This window comes from Myotis myotis, unplaced genomic scaffold (genome assembly GCF_014108235.1).
Source record: "Myotis myotis isolate mMyoMyo1 unplaced genomic scaffold, mMyoMyo1.p scaffold_m19_p_4, whole genome shotgun sequence".
NCBI lineage: Eukaryota > Metazoa > Chordata > Mammalia > Chiroptera > Vespertilionidae > Myotis > Myotis myotis.
Genome location: NW_023416346.1, coordinates 101,695,188 through 101,714,628, shown reverse-complemented (window position 1 = coordinate 101,714,628; position 19,441 = coordinate 101,695,188). Strand labels below are relative to the sequence as shown.

At 37.9% G+C, this 19,441-nt stretch overlaps 1 protein-coding gene across 2 annotated transcripts in view; it reads right to left on the bottom strand.

Annotated features, from left to right (window-relative positions):
• Nucleotides 1-595: 595 nt before the first annotated feature.
• APOOL (apolipoprotein O like) overlaps nucleotides 596-19,441 on the bottom strand; it is a 105,916-nt gene continuing 87,070 nt past the window's right edge. For both annotated transcript variants that reach the window (XM_036305352.1, XM_036305351.1), the window contains 3 exons: nucleotides 8,822-8,935; nucleotides 8,512-8,629; nucleotides 596-1,162 (listed from right to left, as the gene is read on the bottom strand). In XM_036305352.1, the coding sequence (XP_036161245.1) occupies nucleotides 1,074-1,162; nucleotides 8,512-8,629; nucleotides 8,822-8,935 (321 nt within the window). In that variant the 3' untranslated portion in view covers nucleotides 596-1,073. The remainder of the gene's footprint in view (nucleotides 1,163-8,511; nucleotides 8,630-8,821; nucleotides 8,936-19,441) is intronic.

The following is a 19,441-nucleotide window of genomic DNA, read 5'->3' as shown; positions in this document are numbered from 1 at the left end:
GTGACATTAATTACTTTTTAATGAAATGTGACAATTAGAGAAAGAAAAGGTAGCTCAAGAATAAAGGCAAGGTTAGGGAAAAGTTTTTGTTACTGTTTTTTTTTTATTTTTTGTTTTTTTTTTTAGATAAAGAAGATCAGAAGCTATTTAGAGGTTGAGGGGGAATAACTGAGTGAAAAGAGAAACCAAAGACTGAAGATATAACATGGTACTGGGAAAAAAAGAGGAGGAATGAGAACAGGAACCCAAATAGAAGCATTAGCCTTAGAAAGGGGGATGACATGGCTGAAAAGAGGTAAGTCTTAAAGGTAGATGGGAAAAAGTTGTGAATGGTCATGACTAATAACTTATGTTGTTTTTCCCTCCATGTAATAGGAAACACAGTCATCTTTGGCAGGTATAGGAAACTTGAGAATAAAAGGTCTGTAATAACCTCTCCTGGAGAACAGAATAGGAAACCACCTAGGAACTGGTAGAAGGTCTGCTAAGCAGTATTGGAGGTCCCATGGAGCATATGGTCCTCCTAAATAGTTACAGGTGTTTTTGGACATTTAAGAGAAGTCAACATTAATAAAACAAAGAGACAAAGCCAATCCCAAGTGTCATAAAATATGGATATTTTATTCCTGTTCTGGGAAATGAAAAAAGAGAAGGATAGAGAATATATCCTTCCCAAACCATTCTAATTTAGCTGACATTAATGTCACAAGTTGGGAATTGATAGTGAGAAAAAGCTAAAGCAAATACATGTGTGTATAAGTAAATACTTATTTTTTCAGATCTTAGTCTCATAATTGTTCACATATTTAATCTATTTTTTGTTTATAAACACCCCTAAGTCATCAAATGCATCTTAATACTACTACCTCTGCCTCTTCACCAATCATTTAATATTGTTTCGATTGTATTTTCTGTTTGTGTTTTAATCACTTACTTGATTGGTCAAACCATACATTAGAAGATGTATGGGATAAATTTGCTTTAAGTTATGCTCTATGCATCACAATTACCCATTACATTTCTTTCATTATCATTTGGAACTTCACATCTTGTAATTGTTTATGTAGACTATTTCAGCTTCTAGTGCTGTACATATCTACATCTTCTGGATGGGACTGTCCATGATCCATGAGCTTGGGGTCAGGCGTAAACTGTGTAGCACCTGGTAAAGTATTAAAATGAAAAAAATTAGTCATTCATTCAACAAATTTATTGTTGGTACTAGGAATACATCAGTGGGGGGAAAAGTTAAAAATCTCTCCCAATATAGACATAACATTCAAGTTGGGTAAAACCGACAATTAAGTAAAATAAATAATATGTCAGTAAACACTAGGCAGAAAAATAAAACAGGAGGGATATGGAGTACCTAGGTAATTTGCAATCTTAAATAGGGTGGCCAGGGAAATATTTCTAGAAAAGTGTAATTGAAGGAGATAAGGGTGTGAGCCTGTAGATATCTTAGGGAAATGACTTATAGGAGGAGAACAGAGCAAGTATAATATACCTGAGGCATGTTTGAGTAACCACAAAATGGCCAATAGGGCTGAAACAGAGGTGGCAAGATGTGGTGATGGTGGGTGCAATGAGAGTGATAAGAGACATGTTCAGAAAACAATGGAATGCTACGACACAAAGGGCCATAATAGGTTTTTCTTTTTTATTTTAAGTGAGAAGAAAAGCTACTAGGCAGTTTTGAGCAGAGGAGTGGCATGATATGGTTTTTTTGAAGATCACTCTTAGCTCTGGGGAGAAGAGACTATACGGGGAAAAGGGTGAAAGAAGGGAGACCATTTAGGAAGCTATTTCAGCACACCAGGAGAAAGATGCTATTGGCTTTAATCAGGGCAGTAGCAGTGAAGGTGGCAGAAAGGTACTGGGTTATGGAGAAAGTCCTATGGTAAAATGGACAGGATTTCCTAAATGGATTAATATGTTGTGTGAGAGAGACTGTAACTTAGAAAACTGCAAGAATGGAGTTGACATTTATTGATATAGGGAAAAATGTGGGAGAAGCATATTTGGGGGAAGGCAAGTGAAGTGTTAAGCTTTGGATATGTTAAATTTGAACTCCTAAGTAGTCATCGAAAGATGTAGAGATGTTGACTAAGCAGCTAGCAATGTGAATCTATAGAGTTCAGGAGAGGTCTGAGCTGGTTTATAAATTTCACAATCCTAGCCTAAATGCAGTATCTAAAACTATGGGACTACATGAGATCATCTAGAGCAGAGGTTCTCAACCTTCCTAATGCCGCGACCCTTTATGCTGTGGTGACCCCCAACAATAAAATTATTTTCGCTGCTACTTCATAACTGTAATTTTGCTACTGTTATGAATCATAATGTAAATATCTGATATGCAGGATGTATTTTCATTGTTACAAATTGAACACAATTAAAGCATAGTGATTAATCACAAAATATGTAATTATATATGTGTTTTCCGATGGTCTTAGGCGACCCCTGTGAAAGGGTCGTTTGACCCCCAAAGGGGTCGCGACCCACAGGTTGAGAACCACTGATCTAGAGCCTCAGAGAAGAGCTCTAAGCATTGAGCCATTTGGATACTCCAATTTTTTGAAGTTAAGAAGATTAGGAGAATATAGCAGAGAAGACTGAAAAGGAACAGCCAGTTAGTGAAGTAAGAAAACCAATAGCAAGTGGTATCCCAAAGGCCAAGTGAAGAGACTGTTTCAAGGAGGAGGGAGTAATAACCTGTGTTAAAAGCTACTGATGGACTGCATGAGGTGGGATTGAGAATGGATTCCTGGATTTGGCAATGTGTATACGACTGGTGATTTTGATCAGCTGTGTGCCAGGCAGGATGCTATGTTATTTTCATGCATTGTCTCTGAACACCACCAAGAGATAGATTATACATTTATATTATATTTGTTTTACAGATAGGGAAATTTTAATTTAGAGATGTTAAGAAACTTGATCAATGTCACTCAGCTGATAAGTGGTGGAGTAATGAATGAAGCCAGGTTTACCTGATCCTCAACACAACAACCCTAGCTCTTCAGTAAATGGAGATTAGAGGAGGAACAAAGTCATATAATTATTTTTAGTATTCAATATAATAATGTGCACAAAGTTCTATATATAATACTCTGTGCGTGTTAAGTAGGCAAGAGAGAACTACTTTTATATTTTCTTTGTGACATCAGAAAAAATATTTTTAGAAAGTTTTTATTTTAAATATGTTTTTCAAAATCTGATTGGTTTTTAAATGATTTTACTACATTTTGGAAATACACCTTCCCTCCCCCCAGACATTTAATTTCCAGTTTTATGGTGAAAACAAAGATAAGAAATAAATGTATATACAATGATTTATTTTACCCCTGTCATTTTAGAAAAATGATATACCTATATGTAACTTCACCAGGAAAAGTATTACAAACAACTAGATCATTAGTAATCACTACCCATGGAACTAATACAGTTTTCCATAGAATGCAGTGCTTAAGTTTAGGGGGTCTGTGTATAGAATTCGTGTGATCTATGAGCTTGGATGGGGGGAATTTATCTTTACTTTCATTAACCTCTGATTAAAAATTGACATTTACTTCAATAATGAATGTAGGAAACAAACCAAAATAATATTAACAGTATCTTAGATTCTGTCACTAATAGAAATCACAGATATTTTCATATCACACTGCAGTTGTAGTTATCTTAAAATATTTACACTTACAACAACTTCAAAACTATGGCGTTTATTAGATATTTTGTTATATATTGTTGGTTAATACATTTAAGGAAGGTCATATATTACTATGTATTTTATTTAATTCATTAAAAAACATATTCTGAGAAGAGGTCCATAGCATACAAAAAACGTTAAATGGTTCTCCCTGCTCCCTTCCCAAATGTATCTTTATTGCCATCTTGTGGCAGCCTTTGCTTGGTGCCAGTAAAAAGTGTACTAGGAAATAGTTTTATCAGGCATACTATAATAAGCATATAACAAATATTTTATATAAGTCTGAATGTGTCTAATTTGCTTAAAAATGCCATAAACTGACTAAGTTCTCTAACACTTCTATTTGTTTTCCCAATTTATGTTCTTGTCCAAAGTCTAGTCAAAGATTCAGCTCACATACATTTGAAAAGCCCCTTTACCTTTAGGTTGCCACTTCTCAAAATTTGTTGACAGGTTTCAAATTTTTAATTTACCTATAGCTTATGTCAGACATTATTAAATAGAGGAATATGCACTGAGAATTCCCTATGGCAGTGATGGCGAACCTATGACACGCATGTCAGAGGTGACACACGAACTCATTTTTTTGGTTGATTTTTCTTTGTTAAATGGCATTTAAATATATAAAATGAATATCAAAAATATACATCTTTGTTTTACTATGGTTGCAAATATCAAAAAATTTCTATATGTGACACGGCACCATAGTTAAGTTAGGGTTTTTCAAAATGCTGACACGCCGAGTTCAAAAGGTTCGCTATCACTGCTCTATGAAGCTTTTCCTATAATCACCTGCTTAGAGGCCTCACCACTGGAGATTTTGAATTATATTCTTAGTTTGAGTGAATTTTAGAAAACAAAACAAAAAACTCAAATAATTGTGATGTGGATCTCTCTGGTTTAGAACCAGTTAGCCTATGTAATTTTATTCCTGCTTTTTAAAAAGATTCATTCTCATTATTTTCTGAGTAATTAAGGCTTATATCTCCTCTCTTATAAATTTCTTCATCCCTTGAATTGATCAAGGGTTCTCTATCCTCCCAAAGGATTAGCCATCATAAAAGTCATCTTGAATCTTAATCTCCATCATTATAATGTGTTTCTTTGTACTTCCTTATTTTTTATCTCTAATAAGAAACACTTTATGCATAAAGTTTTTAGCAGGCTTTTAAAAAAAGTGTTAAAATAGGAAAGGAATAAAGATGTTTAAAGTTTTAAAACAGCGATGAGTTATTGTCACAAATAGCCATTAGTGATATCTATTGACCAATAATTTAGTTTACATATCATCTCATTTATATTACACAAAATGGGACAGATCAGTAATAAATTGCTGAGTGAAGTTAAAAGTGTTAGAAATTCTGTTTCTGTTTCTTTTGTATAAAATTGGAATGTTATCCAGCATTCAGGTCCTCAGTAATTGGAATACTTAAACATACTAGTCACTACAAAATACTTTCTCATACTTTGTTCTAGTCTTCCCATTCTTTTTGCTCTCTCTGCTTCAGTTGGGCTCTTTGCTATTGACCTCTATTTGAGTTCATTACTTCTGTCCTCCCTTGTACAGGGGTGAGCAAAAGTAGGTTTACAGTTGCTAGTATGAAAAAATAATACAATAATTAGCAAGTAATAATATAAGAATAAACTCTGTGTTTTCCACACTCTCAACTGTAAACCTATTTTTGTCCACCCCTGCATTTAGTCAGCTGTGAGACCCATCCAATGAGTTAATTTCAGGCACTAAATTTTTCACTTCAGGAATATATACTTGATTTTTTAATAGATACCAATTTTTCTGTGAAATTCTCAATCCTTTCATCCATTTTGTTCATTGTGTTTTCTATTTAAGATATTGATCACAGTTACTTTAAAGTCCTTTTCTGCTAACTTCAATATTTAGATCACCTGTGGGTCTGTTATTTTTTTCCTCTTTTGATTGTCAGGCATATCTCCATGCCTCTTTATATGACTAGTATTTTGTTTGTATGGTGGCTACTGTATCAAAGAACTGGAGAAACTCCACATGATATTTTCTACCTGCTATGGAACCCTTTCCCTCTTTTAGGAAGTGTGAAGGGCTTATCATCTCAATCCAATCACACATTGAACTGAGCTGTAGTTTTAGTAACCCAGTCAACCTCTGATTCCTCTCTGTTCCTCAGGTATGACAATCCCAAGCTGTATTGAAAGCCTGGGGACTTTCTGTCTCCCTTGCACTAAAAATCTGTAGCAAATTCAGTTTTGACCTTCAGCGGTTTTGATACTGGCTACTTAGTTTCCTGGTCCATAAAAATACCTGGGAAATATCATAAGGAGGGAAATGTGTCATGTATGCACGGAACACTTCATCCCGCTTAATTAGGAATCAGCAAACCTTTTCTGCAAAGGCCATAGAGTAACTATTTTCGACTTTGTAAACCATAAGGTTTCCAATGCAATCACTCAACTCTGCCATTGCAGTGTGAAAGCAGCCAGATAATACACAAATGAACAAATGTGGCTATGTTTCAATAAAATTTTATTTATGGTCATTGAGATTCGAATTTTAACTTGTCAAGAAATAGGTTTATTTTGATTTTTTCAACCATTTAAATCATGTAAAAACCATTTATGGCTTGTGAAATGTACAAAAAATAGGTGGTGAGCGATATGTGCTTTAGAGTGACATTAATTCTGTAGATAATGAGAGATTTTACCCTGCTTTCATCAGATTTTAGAGAGGTCAATGTCACCACATTTCCAAATTTTTGATTTCCAAGATAACACAATTTTCACCATAAATATATATGGATGATAGGAAAAAAACAAACTCAAACTCATATCCAGAGCTATGAAAAATATATATATATAATATATCATATATTATATATATGTTATATAGAGAGTTTACCCAGTCTATTCTGTAAGTTGATACATAGTGGCCATGACTAGTTTCCCCAGCTAATTAACATGCTCCCAAATTATGCTCAATGAAAATAAATTTGTTTATTGGCAAATGGCTAATTACAGTAGTCAAATGACAATGATACCTTCTAACACTCATGGAGAGATTAGTATGTGCTTGATATTGTACTTTGTGCTTTACATGCAATATTGCATTTAATTCTCACAACTATGTGAGAAAAACACTATTATGGTCCCCAATTTATGGATGAAGAGACCGAGGCTTGAGGATTTCAGACCCATGTTTTATTCTAAAATTTGTGCTTATAATCACTACTGTTTCTCAGGTCTTAGACCTTTGGAACTGCATGTGAAAAGTAGAACGATGGAAATGGTGAATCAGAAGGGTCTACTGCATAATCAACTCTGAATGATATGTAATAAGGATGAATGGTACTGGCATATCTCTTTCCTCTACATGTCTCCTTAGAATGCTTTTCATATACCAAGTTACCCATGGAGGCAGGTAAAGGGTTCCAGAATCCAGGTGTATATATATATATATATATATATATATATAAAGATATTGGTTAGGGATGGATTGGTCCCACTGTTAAACTGTGACATGTTTCAACTTCACAAAGATACTCTGGAATTGACAGGCACTTAGAAAATGACCTGATATACTATATACTTGTGGAAATATGGTCGACTGTAGATTACTCAAAGAGAGTGTAAGAACTGTACGTCATTTTGATTGAAAAGGAGCGGTGACAGAGGAAAAGTGTAAAACAAATCAGGTTTGTTACTCAGTAACAGCTTTTATAAAGATTAAATGAGAAAGGAAGAGGCTGAAATCAGAAACTAAACTTTGGTTTTAAATTAGCTACTCTGTACACAATGGAAATATCTTGAACTTTGGTGTCAGGTAGATCTAATCTGTAAACACAACTCTGCTCCTCATAAGCTGTACGATTTTGGGTAAGGTACTTTCAAGTTCCCCAAGTCTTGGTCTCTTCATCATAAACTGATTACAATTACAAATAAGAGGTTTTTGTTTTGTTTTGTTTTTGGGTGAGGATTGAATATCACAATATATTTACAGCTCTTTGCACAACAGAGAAGGTGCTCAATAAGGGCACCTGAATAATGAAATATTATCATTATTTCCTAATTCTTTACCTTTGAGTTGGTCCTATTTCCTTTGCAGTAAAACAACTTAATGGGTAGTACCATTGACACTATACAGATAGACAAACCTATGTAAGCCAGTGATTGGTGAATTTATGTGAATACATATTAAAATGCTTTAAACACTCTGTTACCTTCTTATTGATCACAGTAAAACTATTATAGTATTTGCGTAGAAAGTATAATTGTCACTAACTCGTACCACAAAGTACTACTTGTCACTATCTAATACTAGCAAAGTTATTAGTATTATAATTGGTGCTATTTTTACAACTTGATGTTGAAAGTTCTCCCAGTATCTAAACTAAATAAAACTGATGGTGGAAGCCAACACTGCTGATGGGATAAATAACATAAGAAATGGAAAGCTGATATTCCTTCTATGTAGATGTGGCTCATATTTATAGCCTGTAAATTGACAGAGTGAAGAAAAGCACATTTTACTCTACCTGATTAAAAAGCTCACATTTATAAAGTGATATTCAATGTTTCACTCATCCAACCTGCCAGTGCTACTCTATACCCCCAGTGAACAGATCTGTATTATGAACTATCTGTTGCAATAAGAAAAATCCCAGGTACCTGAATACCTCATACCCTAAAAATATATACAGACTATAGATATGAGAAACAAAAATACAGAAAAGCATAAAAAAGTTCAAACTAATAATTATATAATCATAAAATTTTTAAAGAAATAAAAACAAAATTGAATTATCCAAACAAACCTGAGGTGAATTCTGATTTTGTCTTCATTTCAGATCTGAGTTCTGTTGGCAAACCCACTGAGTGCTTTGGATCATGAGCTGTTTTTGCAGGTATTTCTATTTCAGCAGAGTTTTCTAGCTGTTTAGCAAAAAGATTTTCCTCATGAGTAAATCATTTTACTAAAAGAATAAAATATCTTATAAAAGTATAGCATGCAAAGGTATTATGTTCCTTCATCTTTTTCTAATTCTGTTCTTGACCTCTGTCCAGGACTCCCAGTACAAGCCAACACCCACCCAAACAAAACTGTTTGGTCCCTTTAAACTCAACCTTAATTTTTTCTTTAGGTTCAGGAAGTGACTCTTTTTTGTTGTCTTTTGTCCACAATGATTTAACTGCTTCATACATTTTCTGACTTGTAGCATATGCCTTTTTCCCGGTGACCTAATTAAAACAAAAAGTGAGACAAATGACCTATTTTTAAGAGTTAAAATAAGAAGTATTAAAAATATATGTCAGGTATTTTATATTAACACACAAGTTAGAATCAACAGAAAATGCATGAATGAATTTCTAGATGATATAACATAAAGCCCCATTTTCTAAATCTTGTATGGAATGTTGTTTGCCTCATGTAAAAGGCTAAAAAAATATATAGTTAGTACAACACCAAGAGTGGATTCTAATGTAAACTATGAACTTAGGGTGATAATTATGTGTCAATGTAGGTTCATCAACTGCCGGGAGATGGTCCATCCTTGCTGTTTCAAGGGACCTGGCATATATGGCATACTGTTCTTAATATGTTTGCTCACCTTCTTGGCACTATGTGTTTTAACCAAGGTCACCTCTCTGAGAAAGGTTGTTTCCCCAGGTAGGGATTTTTCCCTTAAGTTAGGGAGGGAATAAAACCCCTTAACTAAGTGCCAAGCAGGTAATTAATCGCTTTAACTACGAACAATCATGCTTAAGCTACATAATCTTTACTCCCTGGAATGGAGATAAGAAACACCCTAACCTTTGGAATAGAGATTGATAGGATTGGAATCAACTGGTATAAATACAGATGTAACAAGACAACAGGACACAGAACCTAGACACAGAACCTACACAGAACCTAGAGACAGAAGAACTTCGCTGGAGAGAACATGGCAAAAGATCCTGGACAGAAACTGGAGACAGAACCTAGAGACAGAACCTAGTGAGAGAACCTGGCTGAAGAACCTAGAGACAGAACCTGGCTACAGAACCTGGATAGAACATGGCAAGAGAACCTGACTAGAACCTGGTGACTGAACCTGGCTGGAGAACCTAGCGAGGGAACATGGCTACAGAACCTGGCTGGAGAACCTAGCAAGAGAACATGGACACAGAACCTGGCTGGAGATCCTAACCAGAACTTCGCTGGAGATCCTGACCAGAACTTGGCTAGAGATCCTGGCTAGGCTGCTGATCAACTGAACGCTGTCTCTGTGTCATTCCTTCTTCGCCGACTCTGTCCACACCTTTGGGGTCCCCTGGACCTGCTGGGGTTGGACCCCAGCAATCAACTGTAACAAATGTACCAGTTTAGCAGGGGATCAGAGGAGGCTATGCATATGTGGAAGCAGGAGTTGTACTGGAAATCTCTGTACCTTCACCTTAATTTTATTATAAACCTAAAACTGCTCTAAAAATAAAGCCTTAAAAACTTTATAGTTAGCATTCACATTGTGAATTTAAAACAAAGCCAATTTAAGAGGAGTTTGGGAAAGACAGTTTGAGATAATAAACAGCTGACTGAAAAAAGAAGATTTTAACATGCTACAAAGTTAATGCTTCTGTTTAAATTTTTGTTGCTTTTTCGAGGCATAAAGAAAAAGCATCAATGTATTTCTACAGAGAACGATACTCTTTTTTTGCAGAAACATGAAATAAAAAATGAACTACAAACACTAAAACAGAGGCTAGGTTGCTGACTGAATTCCTGAAGCTGCTGTTACACTTTCATTTACTTCTCTTCCTGTTGGAAAATCTGACTCCTTCTTTCTGTTCTTCCATCCTTATGTTCCTTATGGTTAAGGTAATTTCAACAGCTATTGATTATTCAAATTTTAAAGATGTTTTATGGAGCTTTCCAGAATTACAATTTCTATAAACAAATTTTTTTAAACTATGTTTTCTTCCATTAAGTAGAAACATTTTTATTATTTTTGCTAAGTACATGCTACATTTAAGAAAAATAAATCAATTCCCTGGTATAAAGAAAGTACTCTTCTTCCTCCCAGCATAAGCGTTGTTCATTGTGGTGTGTATATTCTTACTGAATTTTTACTCTTATATGTACACTACAGGCCCGGTGCATGAATTCGTGCACCAGTGGGGTCCCTCGGCCTAGCCTGCGGGATTGGACTGTAACCAGCTCTCTGACATCCCCCGAGGGGCCCTGGATTGCAAGAGGGCACAGGCCAGGCTGAAAGACCCCAATCAGGGCTGCGGAGGGACACAGAAGGTTGGCCAGCCAGGGAGGGACCGTGGGAGGGCTCCAGGGCATGTCCGGGCCATCTCACTCAGTCCTGATCAGCCAGACCCCAGCAGCAAGCTAACCTACCAGTTGGAGCGTCTGCCCCCTGGTGGTCAGTGCATGTCATAGTGACTGGTTGAGTGGCCTTAGCATATCATTAGTGTATTATGCTTTGATTGGTTGAACAAATGACCAGACGACCGGACACTTAGCATATTAGGCTTTTAGTATATATTATATACATTCACACATAGTGTTTTAAAACAAATGGAATATAGCCCAATCCAAGATGAAGGCAGAGTAGATGGGAGTCACACACACCACCTCCTAGGACCAAACTGAAATTACAACTAAATTATAGAACAATCAACCTGACTAACTAACTAAAGAATAGCTAAACAGATGTATTATACCCAAGAATTTACAGACGAAGCCACGTCAAAACAGGTAGAAAGGGCAGAGATACGTAAAGGGCTGCCCCCCCACCCCCCGCTCCCATGGGCATGGGCTGAGATTTTGGAGGGATATCTCACCTGCAAAGTTACCCCTGAGGAGTATGGTGTCTGAACCACAAGCTAGGCTTCCCATCCCAGAGAACCAGAGCCAGGAAGAGGCAACCACATATATCTAGCTGTGAAATTTGGTGGGGATTATGTCCACGAGGGAGATTCGGAGTCTGCTACGGACACAGGTGCACTCTTAAAAGGCCAATGCATGAAATCTTATTCACAGCCACTCACCTTGGGCTCCAGCTGAGGAAGGGCAGAGCAGACTAGATTCCAGTGAGGAAGAGACTGGGTTTTGTGGCTCTGGGGAGAGACCTGAAGGGCCAGCTGCCAGAATGCCTGTGCTAAGTCTATCTCCCACACCACAGATAACATCTCTCTTGGGTGGAGCACTTCCTTCCTTAGGACATCAGCCTAGGGCAGTGGTCAGCAAACTGCGGCTCGCGAGCCACATGTGGCTCTTTGGCCCCTTGAGTGTGGCTCTTCCACAAAATACCACGTGCAGGTGCACATGTACAGTGTGAATGAAACTTCATGGCCCATGCGCAGAAGTCGGTATTTTGTGGAAGAGCCACACTCAAGGGGCCAAAGAGCTGCATGTGGCTCATGAGATGCAGTTTGCTGACCACTGCCCTAGGGTAATGCATAGCCCCAGCCTCTGGACACTCTGTTGCCCACCCTGTGGAGCATCACCTTGTTGAAGTGTCAACTGCCAAGGTTGGGGTGTAGAGGTCTGGGCAGACTCAGGCTGTAAGTGAGTGAGTTTTGTGGCTTTGAGGTGGAGCCCAATTACGCATGCTTTCTGGTGAACCTGACAGGTGCCTAACCTTCACAGGAGATACTCTAGCCCCACACTTTAGACTCTGGGTGGCCTTACCCTCTCTAATCCTGTGGCCACTGCCCTGCTGAGCATGGGTTCCTCAGGAGTTCTAGGAATAATCCGAGACAGACTGAATAGTGTGGCTCTGGGGTCGGGGCCACTACCCCAACCTTCGCACAAGACTGACCAGCGCCACTCCCTCACAGGAGATCTACTAGTTCCACCCTCATGATTCCCAATAGTCCTGCCTGGTAAGCTTGGGCTACTGGCATAATATGGGGCAGATTGAGTCTTGTGGCTTTAGGATGGGGGAAATTTTTCCCTTACTCATAGAACCAGTGCAGAACCTTCCCTTTACACAGCCAAATCTTGTTCTCTTTGGACCTGATAAACTCTGTAGGACTCACCCTGATGACTCTGAGACCCTATCCAACCACAAAGGTCTGATGGCACCCGGGTGGTGGCAGCTAGACTTGGTATACCCTGTGACTTTTCTGAGTGGTCTCAAACCAAGCACTGGCACTGAATTTGAACCACTATTAATCTGGTGAACACAACTCGCCCCTATCTGGTGACTCAGCTTGGTCCTTCCAATGCACACACAGGCCCAGCCGAGGCACCCACAAACTGTGGACTGCTTTGTAGCATCAAACAGGCTACTCAGAGCCAGTCACAAGCAGTTTACTGATACTGATCTGCACCAGAATCCCTCCTAAGAGGACCCAGAAACAGTAAGACAATGACCAACTTCAGACAACATCAGGGCAGGGTCCAATTAGCTTCATAAATGGCATATTGAAAAGAAATTTCAGCAGGCACCAGCCCCTGCTGAGATAAATTCCACTTGGTTTGGTCAGCACCTGCACATCGGTTTGTACACTGTGGTCGGAGCTAACCCTAACACTCAGTCACTCTGAAGGTCAAACCCATGCATGAATGAGCCAATAGCAATCAAGACTCAATTAAAAAAGGGAGCACCCACAAAACACACACATGGGAAATTCCTGAAGCACCCAGCTCAGGTGATCAAGGAGACTGTGCCACGGGTCCCAAATGAAACTTACTACATAAAGCCACCTTGTCAAGAGTGGGAAACACAGAAGATCTGCCTAATACATAGAAAAAAACACAAAGAGGCAGCTAAAATGGGGACACAAAGACACATGCCCCCAAATGAAAGAACAGGAGAAATCTCCAAAAAAAGAGAAAAATGAAATGGAGGCAAGGAATTACCAGACATAGAGTTAAAAATAAAATGGTTATTAGAATGTTCAAGGAACCTAATGAAAACTTCAACAACATGAAAAAGGACATAAAAACCATAAAGAAGAACAAGTCAGAAAGGAAGAATACAGTTTCTGAAATGAAAAATTCACTAGAAGGAATAAACAGAAGGTTGGATGAAACAGAGGATCAAATCAGTGATTTGGAAGACAAGGTAGCAGAACACACCAAATCTGAGCAGCAAAAAAGAAAAAAAAATGGCAGAGATAACTGGGAATGCAAGATAAAGGAGAGAACCATAGTATGATATGGCACCTACCCCTATCTACACTCTATCACTGATTTTGAACCCCAAAGGACTTCAGCTTCTAGAAGAAGTATTCGTAGGGGAGATTCCAAAATGGTGAAAGATTAAGTGAAAGCTACACTGACATTCTCCCAGGACCAATTTGGAATTACAACTAAAATACAGATAAATCATCCTGAATAATCAATTGAAGGCTGGCTGGAGAGAACCCTTATAACCAAGCACATAAAATGGAGGCCACATGGGGACTGGTAGGAAGTGAGGAGACACAAGAGGGCTGGCCGGGCTCACAGGCAGCAGCTGAAGTTCTGGAAGGATATCTCAGTTGTGGGGGGGGGGTCCCACTGAGAACTCTGGGGACTAAATCCAAAGCTGAGCTCCCCTGGTACTAATAACAGAACCAGGAAACGTGCCCACATAACATCTGGCTGTGAAAAGCACTGAGGATTCTGTCCAGCAGGAAGAGATGGCAAGAATCACAGGCACCCTCTTAAAGGGCCAACACACTAAATCGTGTGTGCAGACTCCTTAGGCTCTGGCAGAGTCATTCCCTCATGCTGCAGAAGCCATATTTCTCAGGCAAAGCTTTCCCATCAATGCAGCTTTAGCCTGCGGAAAGAAATTGCCCCACCCATTAGAAACCCCCTCTACCAATCCTGTGGAGTTTATGCTCTGCTAAGGACTAGAGCCTGAGGCTCATTTAGTGAGGGAGACTAACAATCACTCTGTAAGCAGAGGTGGATCTCTGGATGATTTGAGTCATTGCCTGCCCCACTTCTGGGCCTGGAGGAAAATCACACATTGGTGCTCAGCTTGGTCCTTTCTTTACACACCCAGCCCCAGCAGAGGGAGCTACAAGATGTGGATCACTGATTGCTCCAATCAGGGTATTCAGGTCTAGTCACAAACACTGGCTGACATTGGCCTGCACCAGAGTCCTTTGAAGAGGCCCCAAACCAACAAACCCAGTGGCTAGCTTCAGACAACTACAGAGCAGGATCTAAAAAGCTTCACATGCAGTATGTCCACAGGGAAATACTGCCAGGCTCCAAATCCTGCAGAGGTGAATTCCACCTCCAGTGATAGGCACCTGAACAGCAGTCTGCACACTGTGTTGGGGTTTGAGCCTCACTGACAGCCAGCCTGTGAGTCGAGCACAAGCACAAGCCAACAGCAATCAAACTGGAGAGCATTATGCTAAGTGAAATAAGCCAGTCAATGAGGGAAAAATACCACATGATCTCACTCATTTATGGATAATAAAGACCATTATAAACTGATGAACAAAAATAGATACAGAGGCAGAGCAGCATCGAACAGACTGTCAAACTACAGTGGGGAAGGCCGGGGAGGGTTGAGGGGGTGGCGGTGGTAAGAGATCAACCGAAGGTCTTGTATGCATGCATATACGCATAACCAATGGACACAAGACACTGGGGGATAGGGGATGCTGGGGGAAGGTCAAGGGGAAAAAAAGAAGACATATGTACTACTCTTTGTAATACTTTAAGCAATAAAATAAAATGTTAAAAAACATTAAAAAACAAAGCAAAACAAAACAAAACAAAAAACTCAATTACAACAGGAGTGACACATAAAGTACACAGGGACACACTTAGAGAACCTAGGTTAAGTGATCAGGAAGACTGGCCACCAACTATATAAGGCCACCACATAGCAGATCTACCTAATACATAGAAACAAACCCAAACAGGCAGCCAAAATGGGGACACAGAGAAACAAGCCCCAAATGAAAGAACCAGAGAATCTCCAAAAGAGGAGCTAAATAAAATGGAGATAAGCAATTTATTAGATATAGAGTACAGAGTGATGATTATAAGGATGCTCAACAGCATGGAAAACAACATAGAAATTATGAAAAACAACCAGTCAGAAATGATGAATGACATAGCAGAATAAAAAATATAGTGGAAGGAATAAACAGAAGATTTGAAGCTGAGGATCGGATCAGCAAAGTAGAAGACAGGGAGGAAAATAATTACTCAATCAGAGAACCAAAACAATAACAATTAAGAAACATGAGGGCAGTTTAAGGGAGCTGTGGGACAACAATGAAATGTAACAATATCTGCATCATAGAGAAAAAGGATAAGAAAATGAGCAAGGGATAGAGAACCTGTTTAAATAAATAATGGCAGAAAACTTCCTTAATCTGGTAAAGGAAAAAGTCACACAAGTTCAGGAAGCACAGAGACTCCCAAACAAGAAGAACCCAAAGAAGCCCATGGTCAGAAACATCATAATTAAAATGCCAAAAATTGAAGACAACAAGAGAATCTTAAAGGCAGCAAGAGAAAAGTAATTGATTTCCTATAAAGGAGCTCCCAGAAGGTTGTCAGCTGATTTCCAAAGATAAACTCTACAGTCCAGAAAGGAATGGCATGAAGTATTCAAGATAATGAAAAGCAAGGATCTGAAACCAACATTACTATATCCAGCAAGTCTATCATTCAAAATAGATAATGAAATAAAGAGCTTTCCAGACAATAAAAGGGTAAAGGAGTTTATTGCTAACCAACCAGCATTGTAAGAAATGTTAAAGAGACTGCTTTAATAAGAAATATATATAGAGAAACACAGGCATAAAGAATAAAAATGGCAATAAATAAGTAGTTATCAATAATAACCTTGCAAAAAATAATAACCTTGCATATAAATGGATTAAATGCTCCAATCAAAAGATATAGGGTAGCTGAATGGATAAGAAAACATGGCCCATATATATATGCTGTCTACAAGAGACCTACCTCAGAACAAAAGTCACACAGGATGAAAGTGAAGGAATGGAAGAAATTTTTCCATGAAAAATTTTTTCCACAAAAAAAAAGCTGGGTTAGCAATATTATAACTGACGAATAAACTTCAAGATGAAGGCCGACACAAGAGACAATAAAGGTCACTTCATAATACTAAAGGGATAAATCCAACAAGAGGATATAATACTGGTAAACATATATGTACCCAATATATGGGTATATATATATAGTATGTGTATGACTACTGACAACAATAGTCATAGTAGGAGACTTTAACATCCCACTGACTTCACTGGATTGATCTTCCAAACAAAAGAAATAAAAATAGTGACCCTAAATGACACACCAGATAATATGGATTTAATTGATAATTACAGAACATTTTCTCCCAAAGCTGCAGGACATGCATTCCTCTCAAGTGCACAGGGACATTCTCAAATATAGACCACAGATGAAAACACAAAATAAGTCTCTAAAAGTTCAAGAAGATTTAAACCATATCAAACATCTTCTCAGATCACAATGACATGAAACTAGAAATAAACTACAATAAAAACAAAGACATTCAAACACATGGAGGCTAAATAGCATGTTATTAAACAATGAAAGGGTCACCAATGAGATGAAGGAAGAAATTACATTTCTTGGGAAAAAATGAAATGAACATGCAATAACTCAAAATCTATGGGACATAGGGAAAGCAGTCCTGAGAGGGAAGTTCATAGCACTACAGGCCTACCTCAAAAAAACAAGAAAAATCTCTAATAAAATATCTAACACTGCCACTAAAAGAATAGAAGATGGACAACAAGGAAAGCCCAAAGAAAGTAGAAGGAAAGTAAAAGTAAAGATAAGAGCAGAAATAAATGACATAAAGGATAAAAAAACAATATAAAAGATCAATGAAACCAAGAGCTGGCTCTTTAAAAAGATAAACAAGATTGATTAACCACTAGCCAGAATCATCAGGAAACAAAGAGAGAGGACGCAATAAATAAAATCACAAAAAGCAGTAAAGAAACAACTGACACCATAGAAATACAAAGAATTGTAAGAAATATAAATAACTATAGTCAACAAATTGGAAAACCTGGTTGAAATGCCAAATTCTTAGTAACGTACACTCTTCCAAAACTGAATCAGGAAGAATCAGAAAACCTGAATAGGTCAATAGCAATTAATGAAATTGAAGCAATAATAATTCTAATAAAAACTACCAGTATACAAAAGTCATGGACCAGACACCTTCACAGGGCACTTTTATCAAACATTCAAAGAAGAACTAACACCTATCCTCCTCAAACTATTTCAAAAATTTCAAGAGGAAGAAAGACTTTCAAGCTCTTTTTACGAGGCCAGCATTATCCTAATTCCAAAACTAGATAAAGACACTACAATGGCCCTAGCTGGTTGGACTCAGTGGATAGAGCATCAGCCTGTGGACTGAAGGGTCCCAGGTTTGATTCCAGTCAAGGTCACATGCCCAGGTTGTGGGCTCGATTCCCAGTGTGGGGCGTGCAGGAGGCAGCCAATCAATGATTCTTTCTCATCATTGATGTTTCTATCTCTCGCTCCCTCTCCCTTCCTCTCTGAGATCAATAAAAAAATATATTTAAAAAATAAATTAATTTTAAAAAGACACTACAATGAAAGAAAATTATAGGCTGATATCCCTGATAACATAGATGCTAATCTCCTTAATAAAATATTAGCAAATTGGATATATTAACATATTAAAAAGATTATTCACCATGACCAAGTGGGATTTATCCTAGGGATTTAGGCTGGTACAATATTTGCAAATCAATAACTATGATACATTAGCTAAAGAAAATGAAAGATAAAAATCACATGATTATATAAATAGATGTAGAAAAAGCACTTGACAAAATCCAGTACCAATTTTTTAAAAAATTCTTTATTGTTGAAAGTATTACATATGTCCCCTTTTTGCCCCATTGACCTCTTCTAGCCCAACCACACTCCCTACTCCAGGCTTTCACCGCCCTATTGTCAGTGTCCATGAGTTATGCATATATGCATATAAGTTCTTTGGTTGATCTCTTCTCACCCATCCACCCTCCCCCACCTTCCCTCTTTTCCATGTTTCTATTCTCTGGATCTATTTGTTCATCAGTTTATTTTTTCATTAGATTCCACATATGAGTGAGATAATGTGATACGTATCTTTCTCTGAATGGCTTATTTCATTTAGCATAATACTCTCCAGGTCCATCCATGCTGTGCAAATGTTGAGTTCTTTTTTTACAGCTGCATAGTATTCCATTGTGTAAATGCACCACAGCTTTTTTATCCACTCATATGCTGATAGGCACTTGTTTTTTTCTCAAATTTTAGGTATTGTAAATTGTGCTGCTATGAACAGAGGGGTGCATATATTCTTTGTGATTGGTGTTTCAAGTTTTGTTAGGATATATTCTTAGAAGTGGGACCACTGGGTCAAATGAGAGTTCCATTTTTAAGCTCTTGAGAGAAAACTCCATGTTGTTTTTCCATAGTGGCTGCACCAGTCTGCATTGCCACCAGCAGTGTACGAGGGTTCCCTTTTCTCCACATCCAGGCCAGCACTTGTTGTTTGTTGATTTGTTGATGGTAACCATTCTGACAGGTGTGAGGTGATATTTCATTGTCATTTTGATTTGCATCTCTTGGATGATTAGTGATTAAGCATTTTTTCAAAATCTCAGAAACGTGGGACTACTGAGATCAAAACATAATAAAGGGCATATGTGACAAACCTATACTCAACAATGGACAAAAACGAAAAGTGTTTCCCTTAAGACCAGGAACAT